We start from the raw sequence: 16,611 nt of genomic DNA on the forward strand, positions 1-16,611 counted from the left end.
TACAGCTGTGTGTCATCAGCATAGCTGTGGAAGCTGACGCCGTGTCTCCTGATGACACCCCCAAGGGGAAGCATATAAAGATTAAAAAGTATTGGGCCTAAAATTGAACCTTGGGGAACCCCACATTTAATTTCATGGGTTCTCGAGGATCAAGTATCCATACTTACAAAAAAAGATCGGTCTGTGAGATAGGAATGAAACCAGTTAAAAACAGTACCAGAGATGCCCACTAGGTTTTTAAGTATATTTAATAAAATTTGGTGATCTACTGTATCAAAAGCAGCGCTTAGATCTGGTAGCACCAAGACTGTGAGTTTTCTCACGTCTGTAGTATACCTAATATCATTTAAAATCCTTAAAAGAGCAGTCTCAGTACTGTGGTTCATCCTAAAACCAGATTGATATTTCTCTAAAATATTATTTGTGTTTAAAAAGTGATTTAACAGGAGAAACACCCGTTTTTCTAAAATTTTACTTAAAAATGGTAAGTTGGATACAGGTCTGTAGTTATGAAAAACGCTGGGGTCAGAGTTCCTCTTCTTCAGAAGGGGCTTCACCGCCGCCATTTTAAAGGCGGGCGGGGAAGACACCCGTCTGGAGATAGCAATTGACTATGTTTAAAATGTGTTCCTCAAAGAATCCTTAAAATGTCCTAAAAGAAATGTGGGAATTGGATCCAAAAGGCAGGTTGTTGGATTTTACCTGGGAGAAAACTCGACCAAGTGTCCTTGTGTCAACCAGGGCAAAACTTTACAGTGTTTCCTCAGGTAAATGTGATTGTCCAGGTTTACTGAAACTTACGGTTTGACGGGCTAAAAAAATGGATGTTATGTGATTGATTTTACTTCTGAAGTGGTCTGCAAAGTCCTCAAAGAGAGCGTCTGTTGGTCTCTGTGGGGACTTGTTAAGATCAGAGCTAGTTAAAAGTTCAAAGGTGGAGAAGAGGAATCTGGGGTTGTTTCTCATCTCCCTTTGTGGCTCTCGCATCTGTTGGTTGATGGCTTGCCAACGTGCCTCCAAAAGTTGCATTCTTTCTCCAGTGTTCTCAGCCGGCTGATAAGCAGGTGCGGAAGCAGTAGACCATCTATCTCGGCTTGCTGGCACTACATATCTTGGCGGTGGAGGTGATACTGGGGTCACTGTGGATGTTTGAAAAAGTCTCTGGATGTGGCCATAGCGCAGCTCGTGTAGATCCGGCTCGAAGGACCACTTGTGAAATATTGTTGATTGTGTGCTGGGTCTACACCAGTCTGGCCTAAGTCTTCGGTCAGAAAGACTGCAGCGAATCCAGTGGTTTCGTTTGAGCTTCTTTAATAAATTCCACAATGATGGCAGAACACAACTCAATGAGGTGATGCTGTAGAATGATGCTGATGAATGGAGTTGATATCTGTATATGTGTCCGTGTATGTGTATGTATGTGTGATTTTCTATGTGGAACAAACAAATAAACATAATTAGAATGAGCAACACTGAACCACAACAAAGTAATAAACATTAAATGTTTTCAGTGAATGAAGAACTATAACCAGTCCACTAGCAGCACGTAAATATCTTCACTATTGTAGCTGTGCACTAAATGAGGCAGATTATAGTCTTTGCTTAAATGTAGATATTATGCTTAATGTCCACAAAGGGTGCGCCACCTAATGAATCCAAATTCCAGCCTCATGCATAATGGCAACCGAAAAGAGGCAGTAAACTTAACAAAGGCAGAAATAACCATTGCCATCGAGGTAACTGTATTTACAAATGACAAGTCACACGCAAAACTATCAGGAACATTTATACTGAGTTGTTTTACTTGCTATATCAAACACACGACATGAGATGGCGAAGTCTGAGGAATGGCGTCTCACTACTGCCGCTCTCCTGACGAACTGAACAAATGAACCAGAGTGCGCATGTCTTTTGGGGGGCAGTAGTGACGTAGATCTCTTAAAGGCGCAGCAGGGAAATTTGCACAGATACCAAAATATCGATATTCCAATCCAGAGTCCTCAACTTTAAGTATCGATCCTCAAGATAAAGTAGTGACATTTGCAATTAATTAATATATATATAGTATATTTATTAATCTATAATTTAGAAGGTTGTATTGTCATCCAATCAGAATATCCACTATGTGTTGTCAAGGGCACTTCTTTGACATCTTAGCAAGACATGTCATGGTTGAGGCTCAAAATGAGCTCACCTTTAAGCAGTTCAGTAGAACATTTTCACATATTTGTCCATTTACTCTTCATAAAAGAGAAAAATAATGTAAGCATTTTTTTCCCTTTTTATTTTTACTATATTTACAGTTAAATCGTAGTATATCCACTGCCTGTATAGTAAAATGTATGCATATCTGTTTGAACTTGTAATAAATGAAAGGCTGTGTGTGTATTCTTAATCTATTATTCATCAATTTATTACTTTTATGTATTATTAATCTATCTAACGTACTTGTCAATCAATTGTACTTGTTTATTCCACCCCAAAATTATTATATGTTGTTTGTCCATGCAATGCTGACATTCATCGCATATTCCCATATTAACCTTGATCGGAGGGTTAAAAAAATATATATATTCTTTACATACCATATCTATCTCTAGCGTTGCTTGGTGGACAACAAATGTGTCATGCTGTTTCGTTGACTTCCGCTATCTACTTTGGCAAGCAACATTACCTCGACCAATAAGATAAGCACATTGTATATCCTGATATGCAAGAATGCGCTGTCACCTCATTGGTCACAGAGCAGGGGAGGGCCTAGGACCGTTACCATAAATTGTCATATAAAGGGAACTGTTGTTCATTACTTCCATCTACATTTTACAGATAATTTTTTACTCTGACAATATTACGGGACAAAGTGCGTCCCTTTAAAACTCAATACAGGACGCGTACTTACGTTCCTAAATACGGGATGATTCCGTTTTTCAAGGGACAGTTGGCAACCCTAGTGCCTGCTAATCCACAAACGCACCTTCAACGATTCAGAAGCCGAATGCGATACTTACAAATGATGAGAACATATTTTTAAAACACATGTAAAATGCAGATATATTTGTGGATCTGAAAAACGCGTGAAAATCTCTGTTAAATTTGTATGAATCATTTTTAGACAAATCACTCTCCATACAATAAGAGCTGACCCATATGAGTTGAACAAAATAATGTTCACATAAAAGCAAAGTCTTTGTTATATTTTGTTATGTCATCTTTTGAAATTACATAAAATAATGTATCTGTTTTGCAAATATCATATCGTCATGCATCCACCTGGTCTGTACCTTGTCAAAAAAGGGTGTGACCAAATCCTGTACTGGTGCAACCTACTAAAAAAATTGGTCGCACTAGTGCTACAGTGCTAAGATTAGCATACAGCCTTGTTTTTGGGACGTCTCTGCAGGTCTCAGTTTTGCTATTAAGTGTGTTTTAATGAGGCACAAAATTGACATTTTGACTCACAAACTGTGACGTGAAACTGCTTATTCTATTCTATATAATTTAGGAAATATAGTTTGTACATGGATTTATATTTATAATCTGTTGTTTAGCAAAGCTTAGTTCTTAATATAGCGTGAAACATGTGAAGCTAACTGTTGTTTCCATTCTATGACATCTGCCATGTTGATGAATACATTGCTAACAGCCAGTTAGATTCGCAAAGAAAAGGTAGGTCAGGACATATATTTTAATAGTCACTGTCATCATAAGACTCAGTAAAGACCTGCTCAAATAGTCAAGTGTCACCAAGCTTTTGCTAGTGATTGCTGTTGTTATAAAAAAAGTAATTATATGTTTAAAGCTATGCTGAATAATAGCTGTTGTCCTCTTGACAGGGGCACTCTTAAGAGAATGATACTGATTTGTGTTGTCCTTGACTGTCTGAATACAAATGAAATACCACCAAGAAAATCTGGCATCAATCGTTAAATACAGCATTTGCTTTTTAAAAACACATTACCATGGTTATACTAGTGGACCGCTTATTCCCTTGGCATAAAGAAATGAACCACTGAAAAACATTTCTTAGCACTATCACAACTTTTAGTCAGCAGTAAGAAGCTGCCATTCATATTGTCACTTTCGTAGAGGTATATGTTTATGAGAGACTTCACTAATAAAGTTAGTCTAGCAAAGTTTATGGATAACGATTTAAAAACATTTTACAATATATTTCAATAATTCTACAACCAAAATGGTTAGCCATTTTGTAGTATTTAAATACAGAAGAAGGGACAATAAAAGAGAGCTTGAAAATATGTAGAATGGAATGAACACTGAAATATATCATGGTGACGTTTAGGTGGAAAAAAACAAACAAAATACGAGACCGACATTGCAAAAAAAAATTAAAAAAATACATTTGTATTTCTTTTTTTTTGTTTACTATTATTTCTTTGGTACTCACAACACTGCTGAACCTTTCTTACTTAGTGAGAGGCTGAAAAGCTGGTGGATACAGTAAAACAATGGACACTGACTAGCTCAATGACAAGCTGCAGTTCATCTTCCTCAGGGGCAGTGAACTGAGCACATTGCCAAGCAGCCCAGAAATGCCCCGGGTAACTGTATTGTCAGCTTTCCAATTCGCTCTCTACATCCCACACTTTAACATTCAAGTCAGGGTCATGGCAAATCCAGAAGTTATTTGACGACTTCTCCATTGCAGGGCGCTTAGGTTAGGGAAAGAAAGAGTTTTGTCTGGCCACACAAGGACTGATTAATGTCTACATGAAGTGGACATTTTTATTATATTTCACAATGACTTACAACAAATGATTTCCAGAGCAGAAAAAAATGAGGTTAAATATACAGTTTCAAATAAAAATATGTGAACCCTTTGGAATCACTTCGCCTTCTGCACAGCTTAGACATAAAATGTGGTATGATCTTCATCTAAGTCACAACAACTGACAAACTATTTTCTTAAACTAATAAATAAAACTAACATTTACAGTGGAGAAATGGTTCATGAATGCTGCTGTTCACCAACAAATCAGTTTCCAAATTGACTTTTTAAACAAAAATTGCTTTGATTCCCAAACTCTGCTTCAGTTCACCAACACACACACAGCACAGCACTCGCACAGAACACTCAATCGCGCTTTCTCTCACGCTGACGAAAATTGCGATATTATCAATATTACTATCTCAGATATAGAAAAATGGTTCTATATTCTGTGACAAAAAGTTTTCTGATGTCCAGAGGATCCTCGCTCTGCAAAGCTCCTCATGTACTACAACTATGTATTTCCTGACAAGACAATATACTGTATATTATTATGATGTAGTGGTTAATTTGCCTGACGTCACAGGGCAGGTTCAGTTCCCATTCAGTGATGGTGTGAATGTGAGTCTGAATGGTTGACTGTCTCTATATATGCCCTGCAACTGACTGGCAAACAGTTCAAGGTGTAATCGACCTTTCAACCCAAGCCAGATGAGATAGGTTAATATAACTCCTGGGCACTGGACAATTAGCCTTGAGGGGCATGTGATGTGTGTGTTAAACAGACAGTTGAGAAAGTGAAAGAGGCTTCTACACTTGAATTATTTCAAAAGTTCCTATTTTCTTATTCATGTGTCTTAAAATGATTCTTATAAGATAGGGCTCTATTTACTGTACATAGTGCACGTGTTGTGGCGTAAATGCTGGAGTATCCTGATTTTCGCATTGTATGCTCCCAGTGGAGTGACAATTTGTCAGCAGAAAGTAAGTCTAAGCTTTCGCCTGCTCAGACCACATCTAAATACTAGCAGTTCTACCACCATTTGGGGAATTTGATTAGGGTACAAGCAAACAGATTTTGAGCTCCATGGAGATGTGTGGTGGATCTCAGACATATTTCATTTTTAAATATGTGAACAGCGGCCAACAAAACTCCTGAATCGTTGTACAAGTATTGTATTATTAAAATCATTTCACTGGGAAGCACAGCGATGGGTCACGAAAACGATCCCGGCTGGGGGGCGGTCTCCAATATGTGCTAAATCTGGCGCGTGACGAGTGCACATATTTAACTCATTCACTGCCAGACATTTTCAGCCTGCAATCGTCTGCGAAATTGCAAATTTCTGCTGGCTCTATACGTGAACCCCGCACATGCGCAGTAGTGGCAATGGTCATCTCTGATGTAAACAGAAGCATTGTGGGTAATGCACAGATCTGGGCACCTAACCTTTTGTTGCCAGTCCGTCCTCCGTCTGCGACCTGGGTACCCTTCTGGCCTCGTCCCTCTGTCCTAATTCATAAAAATTAGCGTCCTCCAACCCCACCCGTCCTCATCCCTTTAAAAAAGTGGTTCCATACTTACGTCCGCCCCTACCCACCCACCCAAAAAAATAAAGAATACAAGTGTCCGACGTCACGGGAGGGATGCAGAACGGCAGAGGTTTATCTTAAGTGTGTTAACGGTTTGACGATTTGCTTGCCACAACACGTATGTGTGTAAGAAGACGAAGTGAGCAAGTGGAGAGTTGTCATGTAACTGCTATATTTAACAGCAGTCATTGTTTATATGTCAATGCAGCGGACGCGAGAGAGGTCAGTCTTTGAACGGCTGGGCGGAGACGCCCGGTCAAGGGAGCGCTTCCATTAGTCAGCCCTTCAGGTTGCTGATTGGCTCGCTGGTTTCACCTCCGCTTCCGGAATGCCAACTGGAACACCATCAGTCCATGTGTGGAAAAACAAATCGTGCAGGAGCAGTTTCAGTGTGCATGGATGAATGTGTAGCATTACTACGCACATAATTAAATAAGATGGCAGCGCGATTCAATTGAACTCAATGTATTTAGCGCAGGCGGGCGCGGATGATGCGTTTGGAGCAGTGGGACGCGAACCAAAGCACAGAAAATCCACCCATTCGGCACGGCTAAAACATATGAACCTTTTTCCCTCTTTGCCGCCACCCTTGCTTAGTCCGTCCCTTTTTTAAAACTTGTCATCCCCCAAAAATGGGCGCCCATCCGGGATGGAGGGACGGACAATTCCACCCCCGGGACGGAATGCCCAGCTCTGCTAGTGACTTTACAAGCTTGTGTTGTGATTAACTTAGTTAGGCGCGTCATTCTAGTCAATCCAGAAAAAGAGGGAAAGGCCAGTCAGAGCAAAATAGTCGCCAAGACATTTGCTAATATGCAGTAGTTTAAAAGAAGCCTTGTCAAAGACTATCCACTATGCTTCTTCTCTATCTCTTCTTCCCTTAGATGTTTCACATTCAATGCACATATTATTACTTCATATAAACATTAAACATTATTTTTGCCAAAACAGTAGCATTTCTGTTGTGCTACCCATTAGAAATGGTTATTCTCTCCACACTCACAAAACAAAGACTTTATGTTGCAAGAATTTAACTGCATTGTGTTGTCCTGCATGATAAAAGGAGGGAGATAGAAGTGCCGTCAGAGCTCAAGTTTATTCTCACAATGTGGTAAAACATAAGGGGCAGACGCTCTCATAATATTCATAACATGCCTCTAATAGTTAAGAGGAAAGCAGACGGACTAGAGATGCAGGCAACTACGTCATATCCTCTGACCTTCAAAAGGAAATGCATAAACTCATATACAAAATCTAAAAAGAAACCAAATCAGGCCTTGTGATGAGATTATGGTGAAATAAAAAACTGACAATGTGTAATGTCAGCGCATACTCTTAAGCCTGTACCCCACTGAGCAGCCAAGGTTTGCAATTGTTTGCGAGGGTAGCAGATGTTGACTTTTCATCAGGGGTCGTTCAAGATCACAAAGACGTTCACCAACAGTTCAAATGGTTGCAAACGCTTTCTTCTTGTCGGCAAGAAATTTTTAACATGTTCAAAACATCCTGCACAACATTGCACAAGCATGCGTACCTCTTATCACTATGTTGCTTCGTTTAAAATTACGTAATCACATTTATAATCATTTTACATGGGAATCAGTAATACACCTGACACAATTTAAAGTGCCTCTGATTAACCATACTTAAAGTTCAGATACTCTTTTAGGCTTTTCCAGATGTCTTATGAGCAGAAACCTGACCTTTTTTTGGCCAAACACTGACTGCTATTTCAAACTGTTAATAATTCCCTTCAACTTGACTACGGCCCCGGACCTATTTGACACGGACACATTATTCGTTTTATAAGTGGCATTTGTTATTGTAATGGGAACAACTACATGAATTTGAATTCGACAAAAGCTACGAATTTGGCATCGTAGTCTGCAATGTCAACGTAACCTTAGTCAAGGTAGAGGGAAATAAACATTACTATAGTAGTCAGTGTTAGCACCAGTGTTGGGGGTAACGCGTTACAGAAGTAACGCAGTACAGTAATATATTACATTTAGGCAGTAACGACATAATGTAACTTGTTACTCCGATTTTTATTGTAATATTACTACAGTTACTGAGTCGGGTAACGCGTTACAAATTTCTGGACTATAATACATATGTTGACATCTGTATTTTACATTTAACAAGTAGGTATGTTTTTAACATCACTTGATCATAAGATATTACTTCCAGTAATACTTAAATAAAAAGTTCCTGTCGCACTTGTAGCTTCACGTGACAACGTGAGTGCGTGAGTCAATTCTCTGCCAAACAATTTGATTGTCTTTAAACCATTGACAATACTCAAGAGGGCTGAGAAGTTATTGTTTGTGACAGTAATCACTGTCATGGTTTCATAAAATAAAATGCAAATCATAGACACAAAATACAAGCAATATATAGTTAAGTAAAACGAAGCGAATAAACTGCAAAAAAATAAGTCACTGTGCTTTTTAGATATGATTTAATGAACTTAGTGCTATCAATTGCCATATGTAAAACGTAGTGATTCTGATTGGCTGTTCACAATCAAAATGCAAATCATCTGTCGGTGACAAATGACGTCACACTACGGCACCATCAATCGGACAAACTACAATAGACGCCATTATTAGAGTCTGATGCGCTCGTTTCTTATTTACCTTTTTTTTTTCAAATCACCTTGAAACTCTGTCTCCATGTAGTGAAATAAAATTAGAACTAACTGAACTTTCAATAGGCGGCACGGTGGTCGACTGGTTAGCACGTCCACCTCACAGTTCAGAGGTCGTGGGTTCGATCCCGGCTCCGGCATCCCTGTGTGGAGTTTGCATGTTCTCCCCGTGCCTGCGTGGGTTTTCTCCGGGCACTCCGGTTTCCTCCCACATTCCAAAAACATGCATGGTAAGTTGATTGGATACTCTAAAACTGGCCCTAGGTGTGATTGTGAGTGCGGTGTTTGTCTCTGTGTGCCCTGCGATTGGCTGGCAACCAGTTCAGGGTGTCCCCCGCCTACTGCCCAAAGACAGCTGGGATAGGCTCCAGCACGCCCCGTGACCCTTGTGAGGAGAAGCGGTACAGATAATGGATGGATGGATGAACTTTCAATAGAAAAAATAATAATGAAAAAGGAAAAAACATTTAGTCAGGTCAGTTTTGACTTCAATACATATTTTTGCTTTTACTACACATGCCCTGTCTGTGTGTTTCTATCTATCTATCTATCTATCTATCTATCTATCTTGTTAGACCAATTATCGATTATATGTTATGCATCACTATTGTTTGTGTGTAAATGGCAAATGGACTGTCACTTGTATAGCACTTTTCAACCTTTGGTACTCAAAGCGCTTCACACTGAACCTCCTCTACCTCCTGATGAAGCAGCATCGGGAGCAACTGGGGGTTCAGTATCTTGCTCAAGGATACTTCAACATGGTCACAATGGCCGGGGATTGAACCCACAACCTGCCGATTGGGAAAGGACCACTACCATTGAGCCATGCCGCCCCCAGTGTGTAAATTAATTTGAGAATAATGATAATTTCATTTGAGGTTTACAGTCTGTGATTATTTATTTACTAGACAAAATATCAGTTCCAATATTTATATTTAAAAAATAAATCTTACTGATACAAATATTGATCAAAGGTAGTGATGTCCCACCACACCATAGAGTCGAAACGTTTAATATTATAGACCACACTATATAGTTAAATATGCTCATAAGTTAACTTTACCAGCTAGAGTATGGCAGCAAATTTTGCATTTTCCTTTTAAGGTCTTGAAATCATTATTAAATAAATGAATCCCCGATTTTTTAAAAGGTAACTTAAAAGTAATTAAACTTGAGTAACGCATTACTCTACAAATAGAGTAATATTGTAAAGAAACGTATTACTTTCACATGCAAGTAACTAGTAATATGTAATATATTACATTTTGTAAGTAACTTGCCCAACACTGGTTAGCACACTAGTAGAGACCCAAAATAAAAAAAGTTATTATTTCCCCTCTTGCCTTATAATTATTATTATTATTATAATTAGTGTGATCAAGAGTTTTAAAAAAACAGAGATGAATTAAAAATGATCTGCAATTAATTGAACTAATTAATCTATTTTTAATCTTGCTTTAATCTCACAATTTGTTTTTTTCAATTTTCCAGTCATTTGCCATCTTGAGGAACCGTTTGGGGTATTTATCAGCCAAGTCCCTAGTTTCTGTTTTCACCACGATCAGTGCAAAATGAGTTTAAGTTCCACTCACCAATCATCAATAAAGTGTCCAGTAGGGCTGTAACGGTACACGTGGGTGTATTAATACGTTTCGGTATGGCATGTTCGGTTCGGTCCATCGTGCGTACCGTTGCTGATCAGTTTTTATTATTAGCGTGAGCTATTGACTGTTGCACGCAGGAGAGGAGGGTGGTGGCACTAAAGAGGAGCAAATGTATACGCAAACAAGCCAGAGCTCGTAGGTCCCCCCGTACACTGCAGTCTCCTGTTTGTGAACATTCTGGCTTTCCTATTAAAATCGCAGATGGGGAAAGGGGTATGTGGATAAGTCCCAAAGTTGTGTACCGACATTGCAACATGAGATCGGCGGCTATGCTGCAGGTAGCACGTCTTACATAATAACACTTAAAACGACATCATCCGACTTTGAATGTTTCTTAGACGAGGAAGCAAGCAGTCTTTTTAGCCAAAAACAAAGTACAACAGCTCTCTTCTTAGTTCTCCGCTGCTCCTCTCACTAGCCGTGCGATGCATTCATGAACCTCGGAAACATCACAACTCAGCAAAACACAAATTCGACCACAACACTGATAACCCAATTCGTTACAATATGCTGTTGAACATTCAAAAGATTTCAATGCCTAAAAAGTGTAAATAATTTCATAAAGACTTTAAAGTTACTGTATTTTTTTCATTATAAAAATAGTTTTAATATAGTTAGAAATAATTGTAACTTATTGTATTTTTTTCATCACAAAAAGTGTATTTATGTACTGTAATGACAACTTGTCTTTAACTTGAATACTTAGATGTGTCATAGTCATAGGCTGTTGCTGCTGAGTGTTTAAAGATTTCAGTGTCTTAAGAATTTACAAAACTAAGAGATCTTTATTGTTAGTCTATTTCTTATTATGTTGTAATAATTAGTGGCGGCACGGTGGTCGACTGGTTAGCACGTCCGCCTCACAGTTCAGAGGTCGTGGGTTCGATCCCGGCTCCGGCCTCCCTGTGTGGAGTTTGCATGTTCTCCCCGTGCCTGCGTGGGTTTTCTCTGGGTACTCCGGTTTCCTCCCACATTCCAAAAACATGCATGGTAAGTTGATTGGATACTCTAAATTGCCCCTAGGTGTGATTGTGAGTGTGGATGTTTGTCTCTGTGTGCCCTGCGATTGGCTGGCAACCAATTCAGGGTGTCCCCCGCCTACTGCCCAAAGACAGCTGGGATAGGCTCCAGCACGCCCCGCGACCCTTGGGAGGATAAGCGGTACAGATAATGGATGGATGGATGAACTTTCAATAGAAAAAATAATAATGAAAAAGGAAAAAACATTTAGTCAGGTCAGTTTTGACTTCAATACATGGATGGATGGATGGATGGATGTAATAATTAGAATATCACTTGAATGGTTTGCTTTTATTTATTTTTGATTTTTTCTAAAACAAATTACCATTTACTTGTCATCTTTTCAAAATAAACATTTAAAAAAAAAAAACAGGTTTTTTTTGTATTGAAAATATACCGAACCAATGTTTCCAAGAAACCGAACCGAACCGAAATGTGATTTAGCTTACCGTTTACACACCTAGTGTCCAGACATCCCCAAATAACTGTGGTTGCGAGTTCAGGTCCAGTGATCTGCGGTTAAAGCATTACATTTGTCCGAATCCCCACCAAAAGGTCAAGTTTGCTTTTCGTTTCACCGTCATACATTTTGCTGACTTTAGTCATCACTGCAGTCATGCACGGTGGTTTGTATGATGGGTCATTGGATGCTGTTTGCAACACCTCAATGAATCTCTTGTCTTCAGCGATGTTGATCGGCCAGCAGTTCATCGCTATTCGCTTGGCAAGAACATTTGTCAGCCCGTCGGTCGCAGACTTGCTCATACGCAGGCTGTTCTCGAGTTTAGTTTGGCGAAGAGCTTTGCAATGACTCGCTACATTAGCGCCTTCGTTGTTATCATTAGCTGTAGCTTTAGTCGCGGCTGGTTACTTTGCATTTATGTGGTAGGCTTGAACTGCTTCTTTGGTAAGCAACGTCCTCCTTACAAAGAAGGCATATCACTCTGCCTTTATCAATATTTATTTTAATTTGCCATTCATCAGACCAACAACTCCCAGATGCGCCTCCATTTTCACTTCTTCTCTCTGCTCCTGAACTTGCCCTCTCACCTACAATAGGAGCCTATCAGGTTATGCCAAGCACAATGACGATCAATCAGTGTCCACTTCAGGGTGTGACACTGACCTTTGTTTTACACCCCCAACCAACTCAAGCCCCACGCATCAAAATGGATGTCATCGTCATACAGAAACAGTAAAGTTAGAGATTAAAAATGAGATGGTGATTTTTTTTAAATAACGCTTTAACTGTGACTAATTAATTGATCAGAATGAATGCACTATTTTGACACCCGGAATTATAATTATTATTTCAAATTGAGTTGCACTGGTATTAGGTCACATCAACAGTGGAAAAAAAATTGAAATTATGAATCTTAGTATCTTTTAGGTTTACGTGTTTTGTTTTGTTTTTCTTTTTTTTTTTACCACTTGAACAGGGGTGTGTATATTCCAAAAAACTGGAACAAGGATTTGTCGACCTCTCATATCCACTGCATTTACGGTGTATTCTTTCAACAGAACACTACTTAACAGCAACGGCATAACAGGTTTATTGATTCCATATACTGTTAAGTCAATCTTAGATGGTTCAAAAAAATTGATCACATGCTAAACACACAAAGCCAAAGGAGAGTGTTGTGATTAAACAAAAGATAGTGTTGCTAACATAACCTTAATGTACAGTATGCTTAATGGAACACCAATCACGACAAGACTTTTATACCTTGTTAAAATATAGATGAACTAGAAAGTCATTTCAATCAAACACACCTTTTCAATTAAAGTATGTATACATTTGTATCGCACACACAAATCTATCTGAAGACCACCCGTGCTGATGCTGGTTTGGGCATCTCAGCCCCTTGCATCCTCACCAAGACATTAACCAACCGATCAATAACATTCAAGGGCAATGAACAAGGGAGGCTGAACACCGAGTTCTGTCCTTTTGTACCAAAACTTTCCTATGATGCATTTGCAGCGCCATCATATTATAAAACACATATGCTGCATCTGAGCACGTTGCGAATCTCGTGAATAACTCCAAATGAGGACGATGAGCTGTCATAGCTAACGCATGCTGTGACAGCACATGACAGCGGCCATCCACGACGCAGGCGCTCATAATAAATCACCGATGTAATAGCATGACGGCTCACAGACTTACTTTAACACGGCGCTGTCCCCTTGTCGCACGGTAATGTTGTCCTTTAATCCAGAATCCCCGCTTCTGACCAAAACTCCTGCAGGTACCAGCAATAACAATTTAAGTCCGAGGACGACGAAGCATTTCCCAGTCACCGTCAAAGAGCCGCAAATTCCCATGTTCTCCTATCACTGCGCAACTTCCAGGAGAACTTGAAACGTCCGCAAATTCCTATTTGCGTCTTGGCGCAAAATCCACTCTGCAAACAAGATGCAAGATGCCCGCTAGAATCGCCGTCAGAGCTTTTTCTCCCTCGCCAAGTAAACAGCTTGTTATGAAACACCGCGAGTCTGTGTGTGTGTGAATCTGAGTGTGTGCAGGCGAAGAGAAGGAGAGCGTCAGTTCCTCGAGGAAACTGACTTCCGAGGTCGGAGGAGGAGAGAGGAGAGAACAGCCAAGCGTTCCCCGAGAAATGAGCAGCGCTTCCTCAGCTTCAAATTTTCATCGCCGTCAAATGGATGCGCTCACAAAGATGCATCTGCGAAGGATTGCGTCGCTCTGCCTTCGGTTCCTTGTAGACGGACTGCGTGAAATCAACCGCACTCTACGCAAAACTACTCTCCTCTGTGTTTTATTTTCGTCCAGAAGGATACACCCACACCCACATCCTTTCATCTTCATGCAGCTCTCTCCCTCTCCTATTTGTTAATAATCAGGTACTGTATAGCAACAAAAGGTGCATGGCACATGTGTCAAACGCAAGGTCCGAGGGGTCCACTCTGGCCCGCCACTTACGTCATATGTGGCCCGTGAAACCAAATTATGTGTGTCAACTCCCATAATCCCTGCTAAAAATCTGTGACAAAATTTAAAATTGTCATGTGTAGTAAATAACGTTGAGATTTTGCAAGAATATTTTTACTACCCTTGTTACAGAATAATAATTGAACAACATATCCTGGACTTCTGATTTCAAAACTAATTCATAATTTGTTGTACATTTGCAAAAATGCAATGAGAAGATACAACATTTATTTTGTTTTGCCATCATAACAGCCCAATGAGGGAAGCCGTCACTACAGTGGCCCGTGAAAAAAAAAGTTTGACTCCACCGGTGTGTGCTGTTTGGAAGGCTACCAGCAATCATGCGTGTTGAAACAGTGTTCATTCAAATTGGTTAAACTGTGTTCCAGTGAACATGGGGAGCCATTTATTCGTCTCATTAAATACATTACTTCATGGTTTTAGACAATGCACTTGAAGCAAATCTTTAGGATTTAAATTTTTGTGATCTTCAGCTCACAATTAAAATCTTACACTGAGTCGATTACTAAAACACCATCATAATAAAATCTTATTTTTCTTCTTCTTTTTGGAACAATCATCTTAAACCAAAATATACTGTATCTTCACGTTGCAATTATAAAATATGTTGCAAGCATATCTCATCTCAGTCTAGATTCAATAGGAGTACATTATAAACACCTGCACTCAAAATCACCATGGTTGGTTGGTCTATATTACTGTCTAAGAATGGTTCAGAACAAATCATACATTCTATGATAAAACACTTTTTGTAGGCTGGACTCTGAAGTAAAATGTTGCTAATTCCATTATAATCCATGCAGGTAGTTTCTGAAAAAAATAATTAAACCCTCATCTCACTGCGCAGGTTTGCTATGCACACATAGCAAATGTCTTTTCATTTTTTAACGGTCGCAAACAGCTTTTTTGTCATGTCGCAATGAAATTTTGAACATGTTCTCAATTTCCTAGCAACAAGAAAAGCTGTAGTAGTAATAATAATAATAATTATATATTAATTATATAATAATAATTATTATTGTTATATTATTATTATTATATTATTACTATTATAAAAGCACAGTCATAATCATAGTTATAATAAATTTAATGAAAATTAACCAGTGAAAATCAGTCATTTTGTGGTTCAAGAGAATTAAAAAAAAATATATATATATATATATATATATATATATATATATATATATATATATATATATATATAATATATACACACACACACATGAATCGTGAAACAGGCCTGGACAAATATGATGGTATCCTTAAGTTAATATGTTTTGCGCAACATTTTGAGGCAATTACTGCAATTTAACAATTTTTGTAACTTCAATGAGACTTCTACACCTCACAGCAGGTATTTTGGCTCACTCTTCTACTCCACTTATCTCAGGTATGAAGGGTGCTGTCTCCAGATAGCATAGTTCAGTTCCCTCCACAGATGTTCAATTGGGTTTAATTCAGGGCCCTTAGAAGGCCACTTGAGAATAGTCCAATGTTTTGCTCTTAACCATTCTTGTGTCTTTTTAGCTGTGTGTTTTGGGTCATTATCCTGCTGTAAGACCCTTGGCCTATGAATGAGACCGAGCTTTCTGACACTGGGCAGCACATTTCTCTCTAGAATACCTTGATAGCGTTGAGATTTTATTGTACCCCTTTTACTGTACAGATACAAGACACCTTGTGCCAGATGTGCAATTAAAGCAGCACCAGAACATAAAAGAGCCTTCTAATGTTTCACCGTGTCTGCGATTGTAAGGTAATTAAATGAAGTGGGTGTGAATATTTTTTTCAAGGCACTGTACTTTTGGCTACTGTACTTATGTCTCTAGAGTCCCATGAATCTCTTGATGCAGATGTGGCAAATGGCCAGTGTTGGGAAAGTTACTTCCAAATTGTAATATCCAGGGCTGGGCATTCCATCCCGGACAGACGCCCATTTTGGGACAGAGGACGGAGGATAACAAATTTTAAAAAAGGGACG

The 16,611-nt window shown here is 39.1% G+C and overlaps 1 protein-coding gene across 1 annotated transcript in view; it reads right to left on the minus strand.

Moving 5' to 3' along the window:
- opcml (opioid binding protein/cell adhesion molecule-like) overlaps positions 1-14,527 on the minus strand; it is a 172,838-nt gene extending 158,311 nt beyond the window's left edge. The window contains exon 1 of the mRNA XM_086056956.1: positions 13,827-14,527. Coding sequence (XP_085913082.1) covers positions 13,827-13,984 — 158 coding nt within the window. The 5' untranslated portion in view covers positions 13,985-14,527. The remainder of the gene's footprint in view (positions 1-13,826) is intronic.
- Between the last annotated feature and the right edge of the window lie 2,084 nt (positions 14,528-16,611).

The sequence above is a fragment of the Filicampus tigris genome, chromosome 17 (assembly GCF_054856515.1).
Source record: "Filicampus tigris isolate MCC_2025a chromosome 17, RoL_Ftig_1.0, whole genome shotgun sequence".
NCBI classification, from domain to species: Eukaryota; Metazoa; Chordata; class Actinopteri; order Syngnathiformes; family Syngnathidae; genus Filicampus; species Filicampus tigris.